At 38.2% G+C, this 25,879-nt stretch overlaps 1 protein-coding gene across 12 annotated transcripts in view; it reads right to left on the bottom strand.

Annotated features, from left to right (window-relative positions):
* The window catches only part of PTPRM (protein tyrosine phosphatase receptor type M), a 482,484-nt gene that overhangs the window by 136,093 nt on the left and 320,512 nt on the right, over positions 1-25,879 (bottom strand). For 7 of the 12 annotated variants that reach the window (XM_083826619.1, XM_083826611.1, XM_083826612.1 and 4 more), the window contains one exon: positions 23,928-24,060. In XM_083826619.1, the coding sequence (XP_083682745.1) occupies positions 23,928-24,060 (133 nt within the window). Of the gene's footprint in view, positions 1-16,700; positions 16,731-23,927; positions 24,061-25,879 lie in introns of all 12 variants that reach the window. The other 5 variants (XM_083826617.1, XM_083826620.1, XM_083826618.1 and 2 more) reach the window with 1 other exon arrangement.

Raw genomic sequence — 25,879 nt, 5'->3', positions numbered from 1 at the left:
AAAAAAAAATGAGGTTTATTGTGCAGTGCACATGTACACGCACACCTACAGAGATTAATATTACAGCTTGCATAGAGGAATAGAAATACCTGACACTAGTACTCCAGCATTTGATTTCCTTCACTTCAGATACATCCTCAAATGGTATAAAAATAGACCTGCATTACTTTCTGATGTGACTAAGGATCTTTAGTTTTGATCTACATACAACTGCATTAATAATAGATTAAGGGTTGCTATCAAAGCATGATCACATGCTCCAGAAGGAAGAAACTACAAAGTACAGCTGTCAAATCATGCTCACTAGCTAAAGCAAGGGCAAACTAACAGTATCTGAACTTTCAGGACACTTGCTGATCTATTCTGTCTCTCCTATAACGTTTCATTCCTGAGCAATGACTTGCATGCACATGACACAAACTAGTATTCTCCTTCTTACTGACCTTGGACCCATGTGGAAAGATAAGATTTTTTCTTTAAAGGTGACTATCACTGTAGGATGTAACGCAATAAAACAACAGCTTGCAGAGAGCAGGAGGAACCATGGCATAAACATTTTGTTGGTTCAAAATGACAAAGTAGCAAGTGATACGGGTTTATTTATCTGAACCCAATTTCTCAGGGATTATTCAATCTTGAGTGGATGATGCCCCTCCAAAATGTACAAATTCTGAATAATCTTCTACTTCTTATTTCCTTGTAACTATGCATCTCTCTTAAATATGCAGCCTAGTCTATCTGATCTACTATCTGGTAAGTATCTGACAGCAAAATATGCAACAAAAAATGAAACACCATATCACTATCTTTCCTCAGAAAGGCAAAGCAGTTCTGCCATGGCCCACTTAACATTTGCAAAGCAGACATTTCTCAACACCAAATTGAAAGCAAGCACATAAAAGTTACTAAAATGACAGCCAATGGCTAATATGCATGGAGATCCTTTTTGTCACCCACAGATAGGATCTACATGAATATTTACAGAGAAGACCACAACACGAAAATCCTAGATCACAGGCACTGTGGAAGCTAATGAGATACAGGGAAGATGAAGACAGGCCAATTTAATGTCGAATTTCTAGAGACTAATCAGCAATCCTGAACCAGGACAGTGATATTTCCTGCTGTGTTTTCCTTCCTGGTCAGTTAATCCAAGCTATATGCATTTCTTGTATCTCAGAGAATGAAAGACAGAGCAGTTTTTCATTCACAGCAAATTCACAGGTCCCAAAATAACACCAAGTGATTTTTCACAATGTTTTACAACTTTCTGGACCACTGCACTTCCTCTAAGAAAAGCCTCTGAGGAAACAAAACGATTTGACTAAGATAGTCTAGATTCTCCATGCTTCAAATGCAAGAGATATATTAAGAAAATCCTGCACTAAGAGCTTAGTGCAGATTTTCATTGGACTCTGATTCTGTCAAGACGCACAAAAACAACTAGGCTCCCAAGAATCTGCACAAAAGGAAAAATAAATATTAAAAAGGGAGAATCATGTGACAAAAATGTCAAACTGTTAATATTTTTAACCCATGAGACAATAATGTAGAGATTGGAAACACCTACAGGAGATTAAGTGATGCAGCATTGCTCAGATGAATGTTTACAACAAAATACAAAATCCATGACGAATTTGATAGGATATTAATGGGATGAGCACTAGGACTGCAGTAGTCATTTCTTGCGTTAACTAAAAGGCAGCATGAGTTAAAAGGAAAGGGAAAATAAGTTTTAATATTTGGAGTCTGTATTAAAGATGTGCAACCCTCTGCAAATAGAATGGCAGTCACACACAGAGTCCATAGGTGAATGTAAAAGATGTGATTAACCAAGAGCAGCATATCTTGGAGTGCTTGTAGCGGGCAGTAACCTTTTATTTATTTTTGAGGTTAATTTCCCTTTCTGAGGGTCACTAACTTGATCTCATTTGCTTGACTTACTGTTGGTCTTCTTTAATCATAGCAAAAATCCTTTGTAAGTAATGCCTGTGTGAATTAAGCTAATTTAATCATACGACCTTTTCCATCCTATTGTCACCCTATGACTATTTAACTTCTTCTAATCAGACAGAAAATGATTATACTCTAAGTGGTATAGTGTGCTAAATTATTTTATTTATGCTTTTCTGAAAATCATGAGATGCTAAATTATTGTATTATTCTGTTGTAGTGTTTTCATAGCTTTATCCAAAGAACCTCCCAGTGTAGTTCCTGGGCTTTAAATAATTTATTGTCCAAAGTGTAATCCACATGCACAAGGGTTGAAGCAGTAAAGCTCATGTGCTGATTACTCTAAGGGTGGGAAAGGAGGCAGTTCTGCAGCCACTGAAGTATCAAAGCAGACAGTATCAGAGAAAAGACTTTATACCTCTCCTGGTGCTTTTGCTAAGGCTACTCATATGAGAATATGTGTTCTGCAAGTATATGTGACTAATCCTGTCTTAGATGGTGACAATTCCATCACTGATTTTCAGGTACTAATGTTCCAATGACATACATTTTCAGGCAGCGCTGGCTTTCTATTCAGAAACAAAAAGCTATTTTTTTCTCAAATCCAAGTGGTGGCAAAGGAAGCATGAACTCTACCCCTCTGATATCAGACCTTCAGTAGTCATGATATCCCTTCTTTGCATCTGTTAATAGCAATCAGAATTTAATAAATGTGCAGAACATGGCACACAAAGATTTAAGAGCTCTCATCACCAAGCTACTGGCAAAAAGCAGACTTCTCGGTTCCTAGCCTCATGCTTTTTCCATAACCTATTTGGAAACTTTTTTAAAAAGCAATTGTGAGTACATTTTTATGGCAGGAAGCAGCCCGCAGAAAAGAAGTAAACACCAGGATTTCTGAAAGAATGATTTCAAAGAACTACAAAGTTTTAGTTCATTCTGGAATGAAGGTTTTGCAGAATTATTAAGATCACAAACTCTCTGGAAATTCTAGGTAAATTGTAGCACTATGAATACAGCCACATTTTTCATCTGCCACTGTAGTTCTATCACTATTCTTTCTCTTATACTGCATGGCAGCAGTCATGGGAATATTTAGAAGTGATCAAAACCTGCTTTAATCAGCTATTAGTAGGACCTGAGAAAGGGCTGTAATACTGGTGGTGGCTTTATTGCCTTGCCCCTTTGTCTTTACTAGCAAAATATACAACCTGTCCACAGATAACTTTTTAAGGTCAGTATGTAGGGTGAAAAAAAAGTCCCTTATGAAATCAGAACTACATTCAACCCATGCATGCCTTGCAGTATTACATATTTATAGGAAACACAATAAAACAGCTAATTTATTACACGACACAAGACAGTAATTTATTAGTCCTTTGTTGTGCTGTGAAAAAAATGTGGAGTCTCTTGAATTGTAGTCTGATATAGTTTGGTTTTGCAGCATCCTAGCAATTCTGTCCAACTGAGAGTAGAATATGCATCTGACCACATGCAGAACACATTCCTCTATTCATCAGGCAGAGAAAAGATGGATCCCCATTCTTTAACCTTTAATTAGTACTTAGCTACATTATGCATGCTTAGGGCAAAATTAGCCATAAATGCTTTCAGGGGCAGTGTACACTTACTAGTAACCTTTGCACGTAGAAAGTATGTATTTCATCCAGAACCAGCAAGTGGAAAAATATATAGCAGAGAGGGTTGGACAGCATATAATTAAAATTGCTTTGCATATTAGGTGAGCAACTAAAGTAGAAACCATTACTCTCTGTCTGCAAAGCAACTCCCAAGGTTGTTGCAGACAGAACCAGTCTTGCAATATCCAGTATATGCTGCATATGACTAGTGAGAAATAGGCTTTTTGTTAAGGCAAGGCTGAGACATCCAAATGTTGGACAAGATTCTGCAAGATTCTGCTGAAGTCCACAGGAATTGAGGGCATTCAGCATTTGAATTCACATAGCAAGATACCACAGAATGGTACTTGTTTTAGATATTTTAGGCTGTCAAATTTAAGTGGTTATGCTCAGTTTGTTTTACCCATTTGATGTCTGTTTTAGCATTCCAAGATTTTGAAGCAGTGAAGCTTTCCAATATCTAGTCAAATTACCAGATGTAAATATGACATTTCCTTTAAGGATATGATTTGAGGGAGCATGCTGATTTCATTACATTATACAGTGGGAGAAAAATATATTTATGATCTTAAAAATCTCATCTAATTCAAAAGCAATCATACACCAACAACTAAAGCAATGTGTTCTACTGAATCTTTCCATGGGTATATTTGAGCACTTACTAAATCTAAATATATCTGCCTGGTCTACCACTCGCTGACTTTAGCTATGAACACTTTTTGTGAACAATACTTTCTACTTCTAGATTCCATGTCATTGAAGTCAGCTAATAACAAAGCTTAGAAATTAATTTACTTCAGGTATGCTATAACAGCCATAATCAGCTATAAATCCTTTTGCCCTATTTGCATTTACCGAATTTGCCTTAATTATACTGCTGCCTAATTATGAAACTCAGTCTAGAGGGGAACTCACAAGATGCAATGATGCAGAAAGCTGAGGACAGTTTATTCCACTTCATGGATTTACAACTTTCTACTACTGCAAACTGTTTGGAACAGGCTCTATTTGTGAGGTCATTAACATGTAAACAGTGTCACACTGAAGACGCATGGCAATGACCTACCATGGTAATGAAAAGTGATATTGAGTTTACTAATTCAGATAAGGGTACACAGATTGCCTTTTCTCTAACGCGCAAAGGCCTGTCACAGAAATAAATGCATGGTCCTTGTTGCAATTAATTTGAATCTTGTTCTTTTAAAGCTTTACTTGTAGATTTAATTAAAGCTTTCATGCAGCACACGCTTTCAGGAAGTCTCTATGTTTAATGGCTTTTTCTCCTAAATTAAAGAAACAAGTGAAGGTTATGATTCAAAAAACAACAGGCAATCATAAAATGAAAAGCTATTCTTAATACAGTAAGCATTATCTTGTTTTGACATAAGTAAATACACAGTACTGTGGGTGTTCAAGTATACTTCCTATAATTAATGTTATATTGGAATTTCTACGGTGACATCATTTTCAATTGCTTAAGATACAATTTCTCTTTTTGAACGTAAAATATTGCATGCTAAATTTCAATGTGGATGTGAACATTTTTAAAGCCTTAGCAAAATAAATTTTATATAAGAAAAAAAATGATAAAATGAAAACAGCTGACTTTTTTCCCATGAAAATAAAGAAACAATGTTCAACACAGAAATTACTCATTTAGACACTGAACTTAGTCTTTCATTAATTTTATCATGATACATGTTCCCACAGACTAAGTCTATCTAAGTCTGTTGGTACATCAATGATAAAAGGAAGATTAGGGAAACTGGGTCGTCTCCCAAAAGAAATGGGAGACCTGGCCACCCGCGATATGGAGAAGGCTGAGGTACTCAATGACTTTTTTGCCTCAGTCTTCACCAGCAAAAGATCTAGCCACATAGTCTGGGCCCCAGAAGGCAGGGATTGGAAGAATGATGAACTGCCCATTGCAGGAGAAGATGAGGTTCAAGACTACTTAAGAAACCTATAGGTGCACTAGTCCATGGAACCTAATGAGATACATCATAGAATCATAAAATCATAACATGGTTTGGGTTGGAAGGGACCTTAAAGATTATCTCGTTCCAATTCCCTTGCCATGGGCAGGGATGCTACCCACTAGATCAGGTTGCCCAGGACTTCTTCCAACCTGGTGTTGAACACCTGCAGGGATGGGACGTCCACATCTTCTCTGGGCAACCTGTTCCATGGGTCCTGAGGCAGATGTAGTTGCTAAGCCACTGCCCATCATATTTGAGAAGTTGTGGAAGTCTGGTGATGTTCCCACTGACTGGAAGAGCGGAAACATAACCCCCATTTTTAAAAAGGGAAAAAAGGAAGACCTGGGGTACTACAGGCCAGTCAGTCTCACTCCTGTGCCTGGCAAGATCATGCAGCAGAACCTCCATGAAACTATGCTAAGGCACATGGAAAATAAGGAGGTGATTGGTGACAGCCAACATGGCTTCACTAAGGGCAGATCATGGCTGACAAATGTGGTGGCCTTCTATGATGGGGTTACAGCATTGGTGGATAAGGGAAGAGACAACTTCATCTGATAACAGATACCTGGACTTGTGCAAAGCATTTGACACTGTTTCTCATGATATCCTTGTCTCTAAATTGGAGAGACATGGATTTGATGGATGGTTGCACTCAGGGAGTTGCAGTCATTGGCTCAATGTCCAGGTGGAAATCAGTAATGAGTGGTGTTCCTCGGGGGTCAGTATTGGGGCTGGCTTTGTTTAACATCTTTGTCGGCAACATGAACAGTGAAACTGAACACACCCTCAGCAAGTATGAGGTGACAGCAATCTGTGCGGTGCAGTCGACACACTGGAGGGCAGGGATGCCATCCAGAGGGACTTGGGAGGCTTGACAGGTGGGCCTGTGTGAACCTTCTGAAGTTCAACAAGGCCAAGTGCAAGGTCCTGCACCTGGGCCGGGGCAATCCCAAGCACGAACACAGGCTCGGGAGAGTATGGATTGAGAGCAGCCCTGAGGAGAAGGACCTGGAGGTACTGGTAGATGAGAAGCTCAACATGAACTGGCAACGCGCACTTGCTGCCCAGAAAACCAACTGTATCCTGGGCTGCATCAAAAGCAGCGTGGCCAACAGGCTGAGAGAAGTAATGCTCTCTGCTCTCATGAGACCCCACCTGGAGTACTGTGTTCAGCTCTGGGCCCTCCAGCACAAGAAGGATGTGGACTTATTAGAGCAAGTCCAGAGGAGGGCCACGAGGATGATCAAGGGACTGCAGCACCTCTCCTACAAAGACAGGCTCAAGGAATTGGGGTTGTTCAGCCTGGAGAAGAGAAGGCTCAGGGGAGACCTTATAGCGGCCTTCCAGTACCTAAAGGGGGCCTACAGGAAAGCTGGGGAGGGACTCTTTGTTAGGAAGTGTAGTGATAAGACAAGAGATAACAGCTTTAAACTAAAAGAGGGGAGATTTAGATTAGATATTTGGAAGAAATTCTTCACTATGAGGGTGGTGAGGCACTGGAACAGGTTGCCCAGAGAACTTGCGGATACCCCTCCCCTGGAAATGTTTAAGGCCAGGTTGGATGGGGCTTTGAGCAACCTTGTATAGTGGAAGGTGTCTCTGTCACAGAGAGGGGGTGGAACTGTGTGATATTTAATGTCAACTATGTTCCAACCCAAACCATTCTGTGATTCTTTGATTCTATCTAAGCAATAGCCCTTTAGTAAATACAACAAATAAATGGAATTACAAAAAAGAGATGGAAAAGCAAATAGTCAGTAGAATAATTGAAGAAGAATTAGAAAATAAGCTGGAAGGAAGACAATGAAAGTAGGATCTAAATAGCATGTGAAATGAAATCCACTCTGGACAGAGAACTGGACAAGAAAATCCTATGAATGTCCAGTATTCCAGCCTCAAAAGAGGTTTACAGTGCTTTGAGTTCCAGCAAAAGGCAGCTGAAACTGTTGTACCTTATTCAGCAAAAAGCACATCACATTCCTGCTGGTAACTTGTACTAGGACTGGACATACAACCAGAGTCAGTAACTTGTTCTCAACTTTACTTAAAGTTCTATTGCCATTAACACCCCTATGTTACGGCTTAAGGATCAGGATCCTATTCTACGAGGTATCATAAACATGACAATCTCACCCTAAAATATATACAAAACATTCAGTATATTATGTATTTATTAAAATAAATACCAAGCATTCAGTATTTCAACAGCTTTTGAAAATACACTGTAAGTCATGAACCTTAGTCCCTTTGAAGAGACCCTTCCATGGGCAATTGACAAATAGGACCATAAACTGCAACATAAATTCCTTTACACCTAAAACATAACCCAGAACACATTTTTAAGCTAAGTAAAAGCCTGTCTAGCCTACCCTAACTGTAACTTGCTGCAGCCAATATGCATCCATTATTATAACTGAACAAATGTTGGACAAGTCCATACTGGAAGACGTACTTCTGGCTACTGACATCACCACACAGGAGGACAGCACACTGCCACTTTGCATGGGGAGATGCTGAGTGGCACAATTACTCTAAACCACATGATCCTCTCATTCCTGGACAATGGTGAGATGCACAGGTGAGAGAATGCTTTGCTTTGCCTTTCCTTCAGACACGCAAGAGATCATAAAATCATAATCATTAAGGTTGGAGAAGCCCTCCAAGATCATCTGGTTCAACCATCACCCTACCACCAATGTCACCCACTAAACCATGTCCCCAAGCACCATGTCCAGCCTTTCCTTGAACACCCCCAGGGACGGTGACGCCACCACCTCCCTGGGCAACCCGTTCCAATGCCTGACTGCTCTTTCTGAGAAGAAATGTCTCCTCATTTCCAACCTGAACGTCCCCTGGCGCAGCTTGAGGCCATTCCCTCTAGTCCTATTGCTAGTTAACTATGATAAGAGGCTGACCCCCCTTTCAGGTAGTTGTAGAGAGCAATAAGGCCTCCCCTGAGCCTCCTCTTCTCCAGACTAAACAACCCCAGCTCCCTCAGCCGCTCCTCACAGGACTTGTGCTCCAGGCCCTTCACCAGCTCCGTAGCCCTTCTCTGGACACGCTCCAGGGCCTCGATGTCCTTCTTGTAGTGAGGGGCCCAAAGCTGAACACAGCACTCGAGGTGCGGCCTCACCAGAGCAGAGTACAGGGGGATGATCACCTTCCTGCTCCTGCTGGCTGCACTATTCCTGATACAAGCCAGGATGCCGTTGGTCTTCTTGGCCACCTGGGCACACTGATGGCTCATGTCTCTGGCACCTCAAACTTGTGTCTTATGATTAGAGGAATCAGAGAATGAGCAAGGAGAGAAGCAAACTCCCTCTGCAGGTGCACTGAGTATAATCTAGATACCCCCAAGCCATGTGGTTCTATGTCTCGCCAATGGATCTGAAATTCATAATTTGTGTGAGAAACCTCAGCAGAAGTGGTCCTGAGCTTCTGCTGCTAAAACGAAAACTAAGTGTGCTTCTTTACGTTTTATCAGCTCGGTACTCTAAAGGAGCAGGTAGTTGCTGGCACAAGCCCTATGAAGCCCTGCTCTGCTCCAGCTACCACCTTGTTTTATTTGGATCACTGCTGCTGTTAGGTTGGCACAGGAACTAACCACAATTATGCAAGACTTTTTTGACAGTCCTACAGTTTTCTCTCTATAGCACACACTAAAAGCTACAGTTTAATAATAATAGTAGTAATAACAATAAAACCTTTCTAGCACACTTGTAAATGAAACACAGCTTTGATTCTAATACCTATGATAAATCTTTAAAAAATAATTTTGTTTTGTAACAGGGTGTCCGGAACTGATGAAATGCCAGTCTTTGCTGGCTTTGCAAGCACACAGCACAGCCTGCTCCCTCTGTTTCCTTATCTGCTTTGTTTTTGTGAGTCTCATATTCACAGATGATGCAATCTCATTAGCTACACTTTGCATGTTGTCTATTGTTCTGAAATTAGGAAGGACCCTGATCAGACAGAATCCCTGCACAGACTCTCACAAATGGAGGCAGAGGCAGAGGGCCAGAGTGACCAGAAGTGGCACAAGAAACTAACTGAGGCATAGTTTCTTATTCTCCCATGTCAGAGTTAGGCACTTCATTGCAGAAAAACAATGACCAAGAAAAATGACAGAAAGAAAATTTGGAAATTAAAGATGTTTTCGGTCTGCTAGACACTGTGGAAAGCACATGGCCAATGTTCTCTACATCAGGGAACTAGAAATGTAGACTTTAAAGAAGCTCATGGAATACTGTAGGTAAGGAAACAAATGGAGAGGAAAAGAAGGAACGGGAGCCAAGATGAGAACAGTTTCATTGCGAAATTAAGTGAGAACATTGACACATGCTACCTGGAGATGGATTATCATTAATCTGGCCACATTCTTTTCAAGGAGGGTCAAAAAAGGTATTTCAGCTGAAGAATCTCCCATGGGATTCAGGGGTTAGATAAAAGACTACAGATTAGAAGCTCAAACAAAAATACAATAACTCGGTAGAAGTTATTGCAACACTAATGACTATAACACCTCAGTGCCCTGTGCTGACATCATTCAACAGACATAAACACCTTGTTATAGTTGTTCTTATCTCTATTGCAGAAGTGATTAAGTCTGTGCTATATTGGAGCAAAGAAGTCTTAGGCTAGATTCACCAAATGATTTCTTCTATCCCTTTTTCTTTAAGCATTTCTCTGCTGCTGGTCCTCCTCGAGTCCAGGATAGATGCAAAGCCACATTAACCTTGTTCCTTGTAGTCCTACCATTTGCAGTCATCTGCTACTGCTCATTTCAGTATTTCATTAAACCACTTTGAAAACTAACACCTCAATCTAACTAACCTCAAGAAAAAATAAAGGCCTTTAGCAATATAAATTATGATGTGAGTTTTGGTTTTAATATGCAGTTTATCTTCTCTACTGTTAACGCTTTTACATTCACACTAAGTGTAATGGCAGGTTTAGGTTTAGAGAGAGTAAGTTTTCAATGTCATTACCCATCTTGTACAATAAATACTAACACTAAAACAGTGAAAAACTCTGCTTTCCATTTGGATAAAATGAAAGAATCTGAAGTCAGTGTCTAGCTATCAATGTATATAGAAATGCAATTTCAGAGCTAAAAAGGCATGAATCACACCTTTTTCCTGAGAGAAGATTCTATTTTAGCCTTAAACAAAGTGAATGAAAATGATTCATCTTATACCCTCTTTTAAAGTCTATTTCAACAATGATGGAAGATAACAGTAAAATCTCAGTAACTAGAATGACTGCTGTTGACAGAAAGCATGACTGACTTGGGAACCAAATTTTTAGCAAACTACAAACAATGTCAACAGGCTAATTGAGGATTAATTCAACCCAAGATTTTACAGAGAGAATGATCCACTCTGGTAAACAGGTCACAGTAACTGAACACGACTCAATATGGAACAGCAATACAAATGCACAAATACAGAGGGTAGCTTCTTTAATACACATACCTGTCTCTATTCTCTCCTCCCCTCCAGAATGTACGTATTATATCTCAGCTTTCTGTATAATAAAGATAGGCTTTCAGGCTTATCCTACAAAGAGTATATGGAATCTACAATTTCTTAAAAAATTCTCAGCATTCAATTCAAATCCCTGTGTATTAGTTTAGAAAAGGGAGACAAACCTCTTATTAAACCAAGACATCTCTAGACTACATAAGTGTTTATTTTTCCTACAGTCATATTGGTCTCCACACTAAATGTCTTTTAACTTCCAAAAAAAAAAAAAAAGCAGTGTAAACTGAAAATGAAACTGCCCCTTTAAGGACAGAAAAGTCTCCAAACCTTTAGCTCATCTGCAAATTTACTGCTTGACACTGAGGGAACAAGGACAGTAACTGAATGTGATTGTGTGACCAGCATAGCAATTAATCACTTCTGATACTTCACCTCACTCTCTCTTTAGTACTCATTTATTTTGAAAAATCCACATTTGCAGCACATTACAGGTTATGGTTTCTCACTCAACACCTCTGTCCTAATGTGGTTTTGAGAACTCTGGGTAACTTTAGAAGTGACTATGGGTTTCCTACTTGTAGGTGCTAGAACAGTAACTTGGAGTGAGCATCTAAATATGCCCACAAAAGGGCAACTGAAGCAGAGCTATTCCTCTGTGTGTATACCTGTGCTAATCTGATCTCTGGCACAGCTCAAGAAAGCTATTTCATGTAGTCAGATCATTGTCCTGAGGGGCTCACAAAACTTTAGAAAGAGCTAATAAAGAAAAAGGATTTACTTACTGGTGGTCTGAGTGTTAAGGATTATTTATAAATTTTGCTATGGAGAAACGTGAACATAAGCCTTGGCCATACAGCAATACAATCACATTCAAAAGGATCAGAAGGAACAAGAGATCAGTGTAAGAAATAATGACTTCAGACATATTTTTAAAAATAATGTGGTGTATTTTAATTAAAAATACAATTTTAATTCTGAGATTGCTGAGTATCTCTGCATGAAAGCTAGATATTTTACCCCCATACTCAAAGCATATGGCACATAGCCCACTAATGTATTTTTCAGCTATGCCGATTTAGTAAAACTCTCTCCTTGCTATTTTGGGCACTGCATATTGGCATTATAGACTTTACCAGATGCAACAAAACTCATGGGACATCCCCAAATGATTTAAGTCTAGCCTACAAGACAATTACAGAAATCCACATTTATTTTGGGTTACATGATTCTATGATACAAGTCTATGTAACTATGCATATTTAAAGATCCAGAAGAGATCATAGGCTTCGTCTAACAGATGAAACACATCAGGCAGTTCAAACACATTCACATTTTTCTGTTCAGAGCTCTCCTCTACCTGGAAGATGTGAATGGATGAACTTATTTTAGTTCCAGAGGCAGCTGCAGTTGGGAATACCAAACTGTTTATAACATCTCTCAGTATTTTCAAACTCATATGTAAATTTTAAATGCTATGACCACATCTTTCCTGGAACTATCCAGAAATCACTGCTAAGAATTTAAACAACATTGATTTTCTGAAAATGTTATGACTCTGATTATTAGGGTCATTTTGCCAATCTGCTAATCTTTTGCCATAGGTGCTAGGACGATTGCATTGTTCCTAGTCAGACTGGGGAAATGAACCACGAATTAAGTCTCTGTACAGAGATCCAGAAGCCAGCACTGGAAATCTGCTGGCAAAGCAAGAGACACAGAAATAACTGAGAACACTTTTCCAGACTCGTGAGCTCAAGTCAGATATCAACTGCACCCCAAACTATCAAATTCTCATGTAAAGGAGGGTACGTTTTTATTTTCGTTTATATGAAAAAGCTCGATGTTTGTAGAATTAATTTTCTTGCAGGAAAAGTTCTGTCCTCTCTGAGTCACATTAAAAGTATTAGGCAGTAGGAGCTGTTGTTCTATGCAGTCCATTTTAATAATATTTCAATGTTTTAAGCTTCTGGATTGAGATTTCTATACAGGAGATGTACCTGGAATGCATCCCCGTGCTAAGTCACCTAACTAGATGATTAGTGCTGGGTAAGACAACATCAGCTAGATTTGATGCTATTAAGATCCCAACATGATTAATATTTTCTAGGAATACTTGGTAATAATTGTCTCCTATTTCCCTGCTTTAGCACAGGTTGAAATGACTTGTAATAAGGCATAAAAATAGAATAACATTATGCACCTAACTGCTGTGTAGCACCATTGTTGCATAAGTAGCTAATTTCACTAATAACCATACCATACCATTTTGATATCAAATTCAAACTGAGGGACAACATCAAAAACTACCTTCAAAACTTTGCATTTTAATTGGGCATACATCCTACCCATAGCAAGGTAATGAAGCCTTTTCTCAAAAACAAGATGAACAGTTACAATCTGTAATATCTGACCCGGAATTTGGGGTAAGTTGAATTCCCCAAACTGCCCATCAGAGGCCAGTGTCTTCAGTAAATTCAGAGAGAAGAAACACTCTGTTTGCCTTCATGCTTGAGTTTGCATGAATTTAGTTATATTAGCTCCCGACTAATAATGATTAATGATCTCCAAAGCAGACAGAGCCTCTACCTAAATCTTTGTCTAAATGAAAATCTTGAATATAAAAGATAATGATCACCGATCAGCACGGCGCTGCTTATTTTCACCTCACCAAGAGGCTTGTCTAGTTCATTAACCACGAATACACAACAAACTACCAATGTATTCTTCCTTCTCTGGCCAGTGTTGCTGGGGTTTTGCCCATCCAAAGAGGTGTTGGGAGAAAGTAGAGTCATGGCAATGCTGGCTGCCACACTGTGAACACCAGTCATTACAAGTGTCACTAATGACATCGACCCCATTCTTCTTTTTCCCCACCTGGAATTTATGAGGAAGTCAAAAGACCTGCTGCAGAGTTAATGAGCGCTGTGAAACTTGCTCTAATCTTAAGAACAAAAGAATTCATAAAGAACTAACTATGGCCAGACAAAAAACAAAATCTGCTTCCTGACTGAGGTGAAAGGTAAAAAATGCACCAGTGAGCAGGAAAGCAAAAGTGGGAGGAAAGGCGCAGGCAGAGGCACTTAAACCCATTAACAAGAAGTATAATTCTTAATAGCAGTACTCAGCTTCTTTTTTGTAATGTCTCTTAACTGGCTAACTAGTAAACACAAGATAAAATGGAAATAATTCTCTGCCAAATATGCACAGCTGTAGGTCCACCTCTGATGATTCATCAGCAGCACTAAGCATCTGCCAAGTTTTTCTTTTTTAATTTTAATTTAGGATGGATCTTGAAGTGGCAGAGATTGCAGTCTACTAGGCAAAAGGAGCCCACAGCACATAAGGAAAGCAGCACACAAGACAATAGTAACTATTTCAGTGCATAGATGTTGGGTTGGATGTCACAGCTTGCATTTACAATGACTAATCAGTAAATTTGAATATGATACTCAGTATAGAAGTGGTAAATTAGCAATAGCAGAGCACTTCAAATGATGTTTCTCAAAATATAGATCATTTTATAATCCATACCAACTTCCTCAGCTAAAAATAAAACTGGAATGAATTCTGCATTCATCTAAGATCTCCACCAATTTCAGTGAAATTGCATGCTGCATAAACAGGTGTAGAATTTGATCCAGAATGTTTCCTCATATGGTGGGCTGATCTTGTCTGCTCCTTTCTGGGCTCTTACTTTCCTTCTTTCTCCAGACAACCAGCAAAACAACATACAGTCAAGATCACACAATTTCTCTTAGAAGAGTCAATGTACCCAAGCCACAAAGTTACTACATTTGGATCACACCAACAAAAACACAAGTCTTTTTTTGAAGACACTGGAAGATTATCCCGAATAAAAAGAAACCCTATTCCGTCCACTATTAATAGCCTCTATGATTGAAAACTGTGGACAAAACCTGTTTCTAAAGCTTATAGAAACATTTCAATTCACACATTTTTCATTGTTAGTGAAAAAAAAGAAAAAAAACGGTATACTCCAATATCTTTGAATAATGAAACAGTGCTTCATTTAATGTTTCATTTGTTTCAATTTTTGTTTTTGACTTAGCCTTGAGACATGAATCATATTAAAATATTAATTTAAATATGTTTACTTGTTATGGCAACAATATACTCTATGACTTACTATATTATACTAGTTTTACATTTTAAAAACAACAGTTAAATGGTCCCAACTGAATGTTTTCTTGAAGGCCTATTTCATGGAAAATATGGTCTTTTTATCTCAGGAACAGAAACAAATTTTGAAATACTGTATCTATGGAAGAGAGAATTTTTTCTGACCTTCACATTAATACAGTGCTTTAATGAACAGTTTAAAAAAATTGCACTATATGTAGAGTGTCAAATAATGTAATATGAAATATGAATTACAAAGCAAATGAGCAGTTTCAATATATTCAGAAGTCTTAGGCAATTTGAGCTAAGAGGTTTAAATTTTAGTTGCTTTAATTCATTTGAAGTATGGTTCTGCTTCCTAAGTTTTCAACTTAGAAAACATATACTAATTTTTCCATAAGTTCCATAAATGAACGTTTCAAGCTTTTTCAATATACTCATTGAAAAAATGTTTATTTAAAAAGTATGAAGAGCTACTAAAAAAGGAACAAGAGAAACTTAGTATTACGTTTGAACAAAAACATAACTGAGATTTTTTCTTTTCAAGAGCATTCAACTACCAAATGTACCTGAAAACTAGTAGTATAGTATGTCTCATGCAAGTAACACCCCATCTTCAGTAACTATATGAAAATATCTTCAAGTTTCCTATGAATTTTAAAGTTGAGCTTTAAAGAAGACACGTATCTGTTAGATCATTGATTTCTACTGGTGGCCAACAAGATTAAATAATCTTAAATGCATCTCACTTTGCAATTAAGCAAGATCTCTAATATTTTGCTAAACCAAAAACTACCATGTATTCCGTGTACCTGGGAAGTGGGAACAGGTGAATAACCTCTGAAAGGTATTTGCTAAATTCACAGAAGAACCCTTCTCATTCATCACCTGCTGACAGCAGAGAATGAAGCAAAGACTTTGGGTAAATAAAAAATCATATAATGGTATTACTCGGGACCGTATCAACATGATAGTTTACTTACTGAAAGTTATGGTTCATCATGCCCTCATTTTTTATCTCTCTCCTTTTAAATCCACCCCAGTAATGGCAATGCATGATGTTTTTGCATGATCATTATTCATGAAAAAGTAGTATTAAGTACATAGCAACAAACGGAAATGCTTGTACATCTCTAACCAATGGTATATTTTCATCAGGACAAATAAGAAAGAAACCACTACATAAATTCTAAAAATTGTTACTTAGGCATGAAAATTTCTCATAGACATGGTGGTGATATTTATACCTACTACTTTTTAATTAAGAAAATTCATTATGTAACTATATTCAAAGGACTCTAATGCACAGTATGAGACATAGAAACTTCTGTAAAACTAAGTATTTCTTTACATTATTGACCATGCTGTTTTTTTCTTTTTATCTTGGTAAAATTTTTTTAAGGTTTGGTTTTCATAAAGGAACTTGCAATTTTAGCATTCACTAATTGTGCATGGAACAACGTGGCAGAAAGTGTGTCTCTGATGTCAAAGAAGTTACTTACAGGTAATAAGTGTAGGAGTGATAGCTTCTTCTGCCATGATGGTGGAAGGATTAGGCAGTGGTGGAAAAGATGAAATGGAAGGAAAGAAAAGCCAAATATTAATGTATGAAAAATCAAGATGAAACTGAGACCAGAACTGATGACACAAATGGAAGGTAGCAAGAATGCATATCTGGGCATATCATGCAACATGTCTGGAACAGACAGATGACATATCCATCTCTATAAAACTTTAAATAATACAATACATAATACGTCTCCAACTGTTGAATCAAATCACTTTAAAGCACATCCACTAAGTAATGTTAGATATTTTATGTATATTTTCCCCTGCATATAATACATATACAAACACTCCTAACTGAAGAGATAAAACACCTTCAGTTTATATTTCAACTAGATTAGGAATAAGTATAAGGAATTTATTTCTACATGTTAGAAATTCAACCATAAGGAATTACAGAGTATACATTATTTAGCTTCTTTTCCTGTCACAAGACTACAGAATTTTTGGATATCCCTTTACTTCTTAAAGAAATCAGTTGACATTGACACTAGAACTTGCTTCCACAAGGGAAAATCAATGACAACAAGGAAATAAATTTCAGCTTTTTAAATAACTATTTAAATTCTGAAGAAAAAATTACTTCCTGGTGCTTTCCGTCTACAGCTATATCCGTAATTGTTATTACAACTGCCTTTAAATTACTTCACATTGAGTGAAAACTTCCCATGTTATAACAGAAGCAGAACGGCTGTCCTTATTGGTTAAAATGATTTTGGTGGTATTTCCTTATGTGGCAGAGGAAAACATAAGAATTGATCGTGTATCCCTGTTACTTCTGCCTATGTGAATGTTACACAGAAGAAGCTGGAGACCTAGCACCACAATCCTGGGAAAATACGAACCCAGCCTGTCTTTCCTGCATCACCTCTTACACAGCCAGACCCTCCACCCAGACACGGACTGCATGAACACACGGTGTATCAGCACTCCAGTTATGCTTTTCTGCTTTACATCTCTCCCTCCGTTTTAAGTCTCCTGCAAGTAGGACTACAACTCTCCAAAAGGGCTAAGTTCCAACCTAAATGAATTCCATATATTGAATTAAAAAGAGGCTTGAGATCTTAAAACATTTCAGAGCATAGTGTCAAGCAGCATTCACATGTTGGTAAGATAAAAGACTGAAAGAAACCATGTAGGCACTTTTAATTTTTAAGCATATACATACCGCCCTTTGACTACAGAGGAAACATGTAAACAGGCCTTGCAAAGGACTATAACTAATGTTAACTTGCCTCTAGCTACATGCTTCAGGCAACCCTTTGAAAACTAGGCTTTCATCAAACTTTCTCTCTCATCTTCTTTGTGTGAAGATGCCGTTAGAGATGTTTCCCAGTTTTCATTCCCATTTTTCTGATGAAACAGTATTGTTCAAACACGAGAGGCTAGATATTGAATATTTAATCACGTGGCAATCTGCAAAAATGTACACCTGTTAAAACTGGGTTTTGAAAGATGTCTAACAACAGAGTAAAGGGAAAGCTGCAGAAACAGTTGTACACTTCTTCCACCAGCACATATTTCCTTGCCTTCAGTAAGGAGTACAGAATCAGATCCTACCAAAGCAGTTCAACCTATCTGCTCTATTAGCAAAGGGTTGTTTTCATATCTTGTTCAGAAGTAATTATATCCCCCCTGCCCTTCTTTTCAGAATTACTCATTCTCTCACTCATTTAGAAGCTCATGACACTGCCAACCCTATTTCTTGCCATATGTTGCCATTGCAGAGATTTAATGTAATTAGTACAAATGTTCTCATACTTCTAGAAGATGTATAATAATTTGAGAAACAACAATAAATACAATTAATCAGAGAAGCACTGCTGGTACTTAAATGCAGAATTCTGCCAAATACATTATAGAGATGAATTCTGTGTGAGAAAACTACTAAAAATCCAGGAGCTTTAATTTGTGTGAAAATGTCCCATTAACAATTTGTGTAAGATGAACAAAATTAAAAGTCTCAAGCTCCAGTTATTCTTAGAATACTACAGTTGTGAGATTTTCCATATGAAAGTCCTTGATAGTCATGGTTTTTGAGTCTCAAGAATACCAGACACTGAAAAAGCAACAACAACAACAACAAAAAAAAAACAACAGCTAAAACGACTTACGTTTGAAACCTGCATGTAAGAAAGTTTTAGACTTGCAGGTTCTCAGGCCACATGAAAAAAACACCATTTCTAATTGAACAAATGTAGCATTTTAAAGAAATAAGGACAAGTTCCATTTTACTTCCTACATATAGTATACAGACTTTCTCTCTATATATGTATGAAAAGTGTGGAAAAGTCTCTTTCTGTAGAAGAGTATGACCCAAATAATTTGGCCTTGGCCAAATTTTCTTCTGTACAACCATGCATAGGTTTTCAGTCACTTTCCATTAGAGAGGTTATTTTATGTCAATAAACCGTTTCTGTGTATAGTGAAAATATAAAGCACTTTTATATCCTTTGGGACCAAAGACATACATAAATTTCATAAATATTACTTGTAGAATAAGGCCTCTCTATAAAATGTTATCAAAAGCAATGCAGCTGGCCACAGGAGGATTGTCCCACTAGATGGGAAAACTTCTGGAACTGTGTAATTACCACAGTGATTTCTTTCATTGTCTCTCTTTTGTAGCTGGCCTAGAGGGGAAAACAGGAGGGCACTGGGAGAAAACTGGAATTGTCCTTCAGCCCTATTATCTCCAATTTCCATCCTAACTACTTGAAATTGTTGGCAAAGGTGTATAACTGAACAGCCTGATTTACTACCAGGGAATTGGACCAATGCATTCCCAGCCCAGCTCCACCGAGTACAAAAGCATTCCTTATCCACTGCCAAGAACCAGGGGCTCTGCATTAAACAGATGCCACAATTACATACATTAGAAACTACTGGAAGGTTCAGGCATAGAGACAGCTGAAAGCAGAAACTAAAGATAGGCACAAAAAAGCCACCCTTTTTATGGAGAAATGCAATGATCAGACCAACTTCATTCTACAACTGAAGCAGAAACCAATGTAATCAAATTTTAATAATCACTTGCTTGCTGCACTCCCACTGCAGCAGCAAGCAGGTAGCCCAGAAAGAACCTGCTACGCCAAAGACATTTATTCTTTTAAGCAAACATCGGACCAATCCATCTATTTTTTCAACTTGTGAATACTTTTCTTTTAACCTTAGCTGAAATTGAATATAAAAGCAAAACTATAAAAAAGAGAATAGAATAAAAACCTAAGATTCTGATTTTTTGAACTCCTGATTTAATTGCTATTGGTTTTCCAAAGGCTGTAGGAACAGCTCTCTCATTTCCACTGCTCTACTTCATGTTGACCAAAAGGTGAACTTGCTGCATTTTTTATTTTTTATTTTTTTATTTTTTATAAAGTCCCATGCAGGTGTATCAAAGACTGGTAGAGATCAAGGGCCTTTCCTGAGATTTTATATTCAGGATCAGATACAAAATCCCTGTTACTGTGAAGTAACATTCTGGAAACACGTGTATTGGTTTCCACTGACTTTGTGTTAACTCTTATATGAGAGATTCAGAGCACAGCTGAGGAGAGGAAAGCCTCCTGGCTTTACTCTGACTTCACAGAGAAGAATAATCTCATTCATATGACCATAAGGGTATCAGGAATAGCTTGCAGGTTGTTAGTTTACATTACATGACATCTTTATGCAGGAATGTGGTTGAATGAATAAAGGAAAAATAGAACAAAACAGATAAAGAGCACTGAACAACTAAGCAGGGAAAAAAACAGTAAAGTACTAACATTCTTAACCTGATCCAAGTGATGGGCACACAAATCTGGTTTACTTTAGTCAAAAGTGTAATTGTCCACACAGGAAATATTTTAGTGACCGTGCTATTTCTACCCTCGCCACTGACTCTACACCGTACTCTGAGCAGTTAGGCTCCCTAAACTCTCTGTGTCCCAGTTTACAATATAACTACCCCAGAAGACCATTATATAGTAAAATTAATAATGGTGACTAACGACTAGTGCTGTTTGTAGAACTTCTGCACCTACAACTTAGACAGTGACCATATCCAAAGCATATCTGTGCTGCACTGAAAACTTTGCTTTGAGTGTTGGTCTGGTCTTTTTGCTACTGAATTAATGCCCAAGAGGTTGATCCATGAAAACCTGTGGTGCCTGGCATGGACCAAGCAAGGAATGGTTGCTAGCTCAACTGAGGTAGCTGTTAAAGGAGTATGTTGGACAAAGACATGGTTATCAAGTACAAGGACACTGCTTTCCAAGTCTCTTGACAACGGAAAGAATGTTTTGCAATTAAGTTTATTAAGTACTTGGAGCCCCAGAGACAGAGCAAATTTAATCTACTGGTGAGAGCTGGAGATCAAGTCTACAAAGACCCAGTGCAGTGAAAGAATGAAGTAACAGACAGTATATGCCTTGGGATATGCCTTGGGTTAGTCAAATGTGAAATTACTGTAGTAAACTGCAACCATGGCAAGTTTCAGAGCACGTAGATTCAACATGGTAAAACCTAGCTAGCATTGTAGCCCAAAGAGTCTGCATGTAACAGTGCAGTGAGGAAAGTGGTTCTTAGGGAAAAATTACACTGAGTTACAAGGTGCTATTTTACTTTTTGATCAGTTCTTTACTCCAGTAAAATTCCTTATAAAGTAAATGAAATAAAATGATGAAGTGCAGTAGTCAAATGATATGCTACCTTGATAAGATTGTTTCACAAAGTAGCACCTAAAGCATCATAAAACTGCAAAAACACTACAGTTACACTAAGCTCGCAGCATGATTTACACATTTTCTTCAAATGCATAATGTATACACAGTAACTGAACCAAGGTGAAACCATAGGGGCTCTCAGCCGCATAGTGAATTAATGCACCAATAACAATCTATTGAATAATCGGTTCATCTTTTGCTTAAGTCGTGAGTGTAATTGCATTGAAGACCTTCTATGCTACAGCATCTGCTTTAGAGGCCTGGAACACAATATTCCTATCTCCTGATATTCTCATTAAAGCCTAGTCACATCCCGTTACACAGATGAACCATTCTTACTTTTTAATATTCACCTCAACTCATTTTATAGTTTTTGTTCAAGGCTGTAGCATGATTGTGGGACGTATTTAAGTTATTTGTATAATTCTTTCTGCAGTGCACAATGAAATTGTGCATATTTGGTAACAGAGCTCTTAGATTTGGACTTTCAATAGTTTCATCTCTGTCACCACCAGATTTATTCCAAACCCCAAAGAAGTTCACATAAGGAACTTTTTTCCTAACAACAGAACTACTATGAATAATAATTACTGCACTGTGGTAGACAGAAGAAATCAAGTATCCTTCTGCATTAACATCCAAACACTCAGGATTTGAGCATTCCTGCCTCTAACAATTAGATTATCAAAGAGCTTTTCCCTAGTGAATAAAGCACGAGCCAGTATAGCATCCATTCAGCCAGAGAGCCTGACATCCTGTTCAGAATGAAACTATTTGGATCGTTTTGCAATGCTCTCATTTCAAGATTAAAAAGAACTTGTGTCTTGTGGGTGAATATATTCTACCTTCGGTGCAGATGCTTAAGGAGAGGCGCAGAAGGGGAAGAGAGAGAGTGATGAATGCTGGTCAGGAATTATGTGAAGAAGGACTGGCCAGACAATGTGAGAAGCCTTCCTCACTGCATGCCAAGTGCTGTCTCTGGCCCTAGGGAGGACTTTGGGAGTTCAACTGTTAAAATGGAAGGTATGAATGATGCAAGATATCAGAAGTGGGAAGAAAAAAAAGTACTGAAAAATCAGAACAGGTTTTAACTGCTACACTGTACTTTATTGAGATTTGGTTACTGGCTCTATTTCATTGCCCCAGCCAGACTTACCCTGGGGCTTAAGTCTCAGTCTCTTCCATATGGCAACTTTTGACTGCTTTTCCTACCTCTTGTTGTGACCTAGCCTTCTGCCCTGACCACAGATCACCTTTCCCTGCATAGCACCCTTTCAACCTCGTGGCCCTGCTTCTGTCTTCAAGGGAAGTGAAAAGCAGCTACTTCTGTTGCTAGCCCTGAGGCACTGCCAGGCAGCTGCCTCCTTCACTGCGCACCTCCTGTGTTCACATTCTGGAAGAATTTCAGGCAGCTAAGGGGTTTGGTCTATCTCAGACCTGCCAAACTAGTTAACATACAATTAAATCACCGAGTGCTGGGATGAGCAGAATCAGGCCAAGACTGCTCACAAAGGAAGAGGAGGGAATAATACAGGGTGAATAGCAAGGAGGAGAGGGGATATGGGACAGTAAGATGACTGACAGATATGGAAGGAGAATTAGTGACTCAGGCCCTTTGCACAGCTCACACACGTCCTCAGTCCCACCTCTATAGCTGCAAATCTCATGTACCTCCAGATACAACCTAAAATCTTGACACTATTAATGAATTTCCCCCAATCTTGACTTAGCTTCTATCATCACAAGTATTTTTTTTTAACCTGTACCTCCTCCCTAGCAACAAGATATTTTATCCTTTTTTTTTTTTCCTTTTACAGTGTTGCAAAAGGCAACCAGATTTAAAAGCCTTACATTTCTAATGCTGCAGCAGTTTTCAAATGATTTTCAAAATGATTTTCAAAGCAAAACAATCTCAGTGTGTGCGTGTGTTGAACCAGCATTTGGAAACATTCAGCACCATCATAACATTTTCATTTGTTTTCAGCGAATGAAGTTTATGCAGAACAACACAGACCCTATTCTTAGCACAAATTACCTTAGCTCTAGCTCCTGACTAAGGCTTTCTTTTACAGTCAAGAAAAAAACTATATCTAACTTTCAGCTGATCTGTTGGATAGAGTGGAGACACACCCTTTCAGGATAGAGATGCTGTTCTATTATTAGAGTCCATCATGCAGTACTAATGCATAAAGTGCGAGAATCATTAACCTTCAGTTGTTTTTCTTTTATAACAAAGCCACAAACATTAATTCATAGAAAATGCTGTGGGATGAAACAGATATGGTGGTTTTATAAAATCTCAACGAAGCTTGGAGGGGTGGGAGGGAGCAGTACTTCCTGAACTGTGACAAAGGGCACTAAGGTGGCTGGGTACTTTTGCCAACATCAAACTGAGAACCGCTGTAGGAGATGCTGTGATATGAACATGTACATAGAAAACATCTACTAATCGCTCACCTTTTCTTCATTACCAGCACAACCCCCAGAAATATAATGACGAACAGCAAGATGCCTGCAATGACTCCAGCAATTTTAACAGTGTGGTCGGTCTGCTTCTCAGGTTCTGGGTCCGGTTTTCGAGTGGCAGCCCCTATGGAATCAGTAACAGTGAAGGAGGGAGGAGAGAGAAAAAGAATAAGGATGTTATTCTTTCAGTTCTAATGTATTTAACCTACCAATGTCATTAATCTTACCCAGGGCCAACAGATACCAATGTGTGCGTGATTTTTCTAGAAAAAAAATCTTGCTTTCATATGCATTGACAGGAATATAATTCTTCATATTATTTCATGACATTTTCCTAGACCACATCACAGGTGGGATACCACAGCCAGGCCTGACCCTTTTATAAGAGCCTCTTCACAGATCCACAAATTTCTGTATTTTTATTATCTCTTCTGCCGCCCTTTTCTTTCTGTCATTTAGAAACTTACTCACAACACAATAACTATCCTAAGCCTTTAACCAAATTTGATTTGCTGGAACATTTTGCTCAATTATTTTTCATAAATGAAGCTGTAATTCCATAACATATTAGCTTAAACACCTGGAAAAGTGAGATAAGCTCATTTACCATGCATTTTACCCGCAATTGTTTTTTACACAATAGACTTTTTTTTTTTTGCCTTTGGAAATCTAAATCTAGGTCACATCTGGTAGGCAAAAAGACTCCTTCTAAGCAATTTATTCACAAAGTGGGAAGCAGCTGATGATCACACCACTGGCACCCACATTTAATATCTGTTTAAATGAGATAACCAGTGCCTTACAGCAGCTACTGTCTTAGCTCTTCCAGCTTCTCCATTTAAAAAAAAAATAACATCGTTTGTACTGTTTACTGTATAATGTGATGGAACGTCAAATCCATGTCTGATGAAATATCCATTCCCTCTACTAAATGAGTTCAGGATGAAAAATGTTAAGGAAGCAACATTCAATTCACTAAACTGAATTTATTTTTTTTATGGACTTCCATTTTTTTTTAATCAAAATGTGACAGTATTCATCATTTGAGGCACCATGCCATAAAATGGACACAGGGATTTATGTATCACTCTCCTGGTATAGCTTTTTTTGGAAAAGGGAAAGAGGAGTAAAGACTAGCTGAAGTCTATTATTTTAAGACCACATTCTTATCTCACTGTCTGGGTTCCACAGAGGTTTGAAAAGCACCAAGTGCATTTTACTTTCTTCTTCATTTCTTCTTTTTTTTTTTTTTTGGGGGGGGGGGGGTGAAGAATGCAAATTGGTGATTAATTTACATGCAGACGCATTTTCTGAAAAGTACAATGAAAAAATTTCCAATGTTTCTTCTAATAGATAATAGGATATTCTAAGATTCTGATTGCCCACAGTTACTCTTTTGGTCTACATCTTCAAAACTCCTTACCACTAGCAATGACAGGAAAATCTGGCAATTTGCATCGGTGCCAGGAAATATCCAAACCCTTAACCAAAATATATTTAGAGCTAACTTCATATACCAAGTTATTTGGAAAACTCTGGTCATGGCACTTTGTGTGATCACCAGAGCAGGTGATCTGCTATCCGTCTTGGTGCCCAGTGCCACCAGAGAGTTACTTGCATGGCAATACACTGCAATGCTGCATTAGTACAACTCTTACTCCATATGAGTAATGGTAAAAGAACCTGGGTCTGTATTTTCTTCAGTGCATATGTATGCAATTCTATTATAAACAGTTCTATTTTTATTTTCCTTGTGTCGTACATAAACGATTTTGTTAAACTGTATTGCTGTAATTGCACAGCATTCAGAAGTGGGTCAGATATTTAGAAGACATCTAGTGTCTCTTCGTGCAAAAGGCAGCTGTTGAATTGAACTTGGCAAACAGGGAGCAGTGAATCAAACAGTATGATGCAAACAGTAAGAAATGAGATGGACTTTGCAG

This window comes from Anser anser (genome assembly GCF_964211835.1).
Source record: "Anser anser genome assembly, chromosome: 2".
Taxonomy (NCBI): Eukaryota; Metazoa; Chordata; class Aves; order Anseriformes; family Anatidae; genus Anser; species Anser anser.
This window is presented reverse-complemented; position numbering and strand designations above follow the sequence as displayed.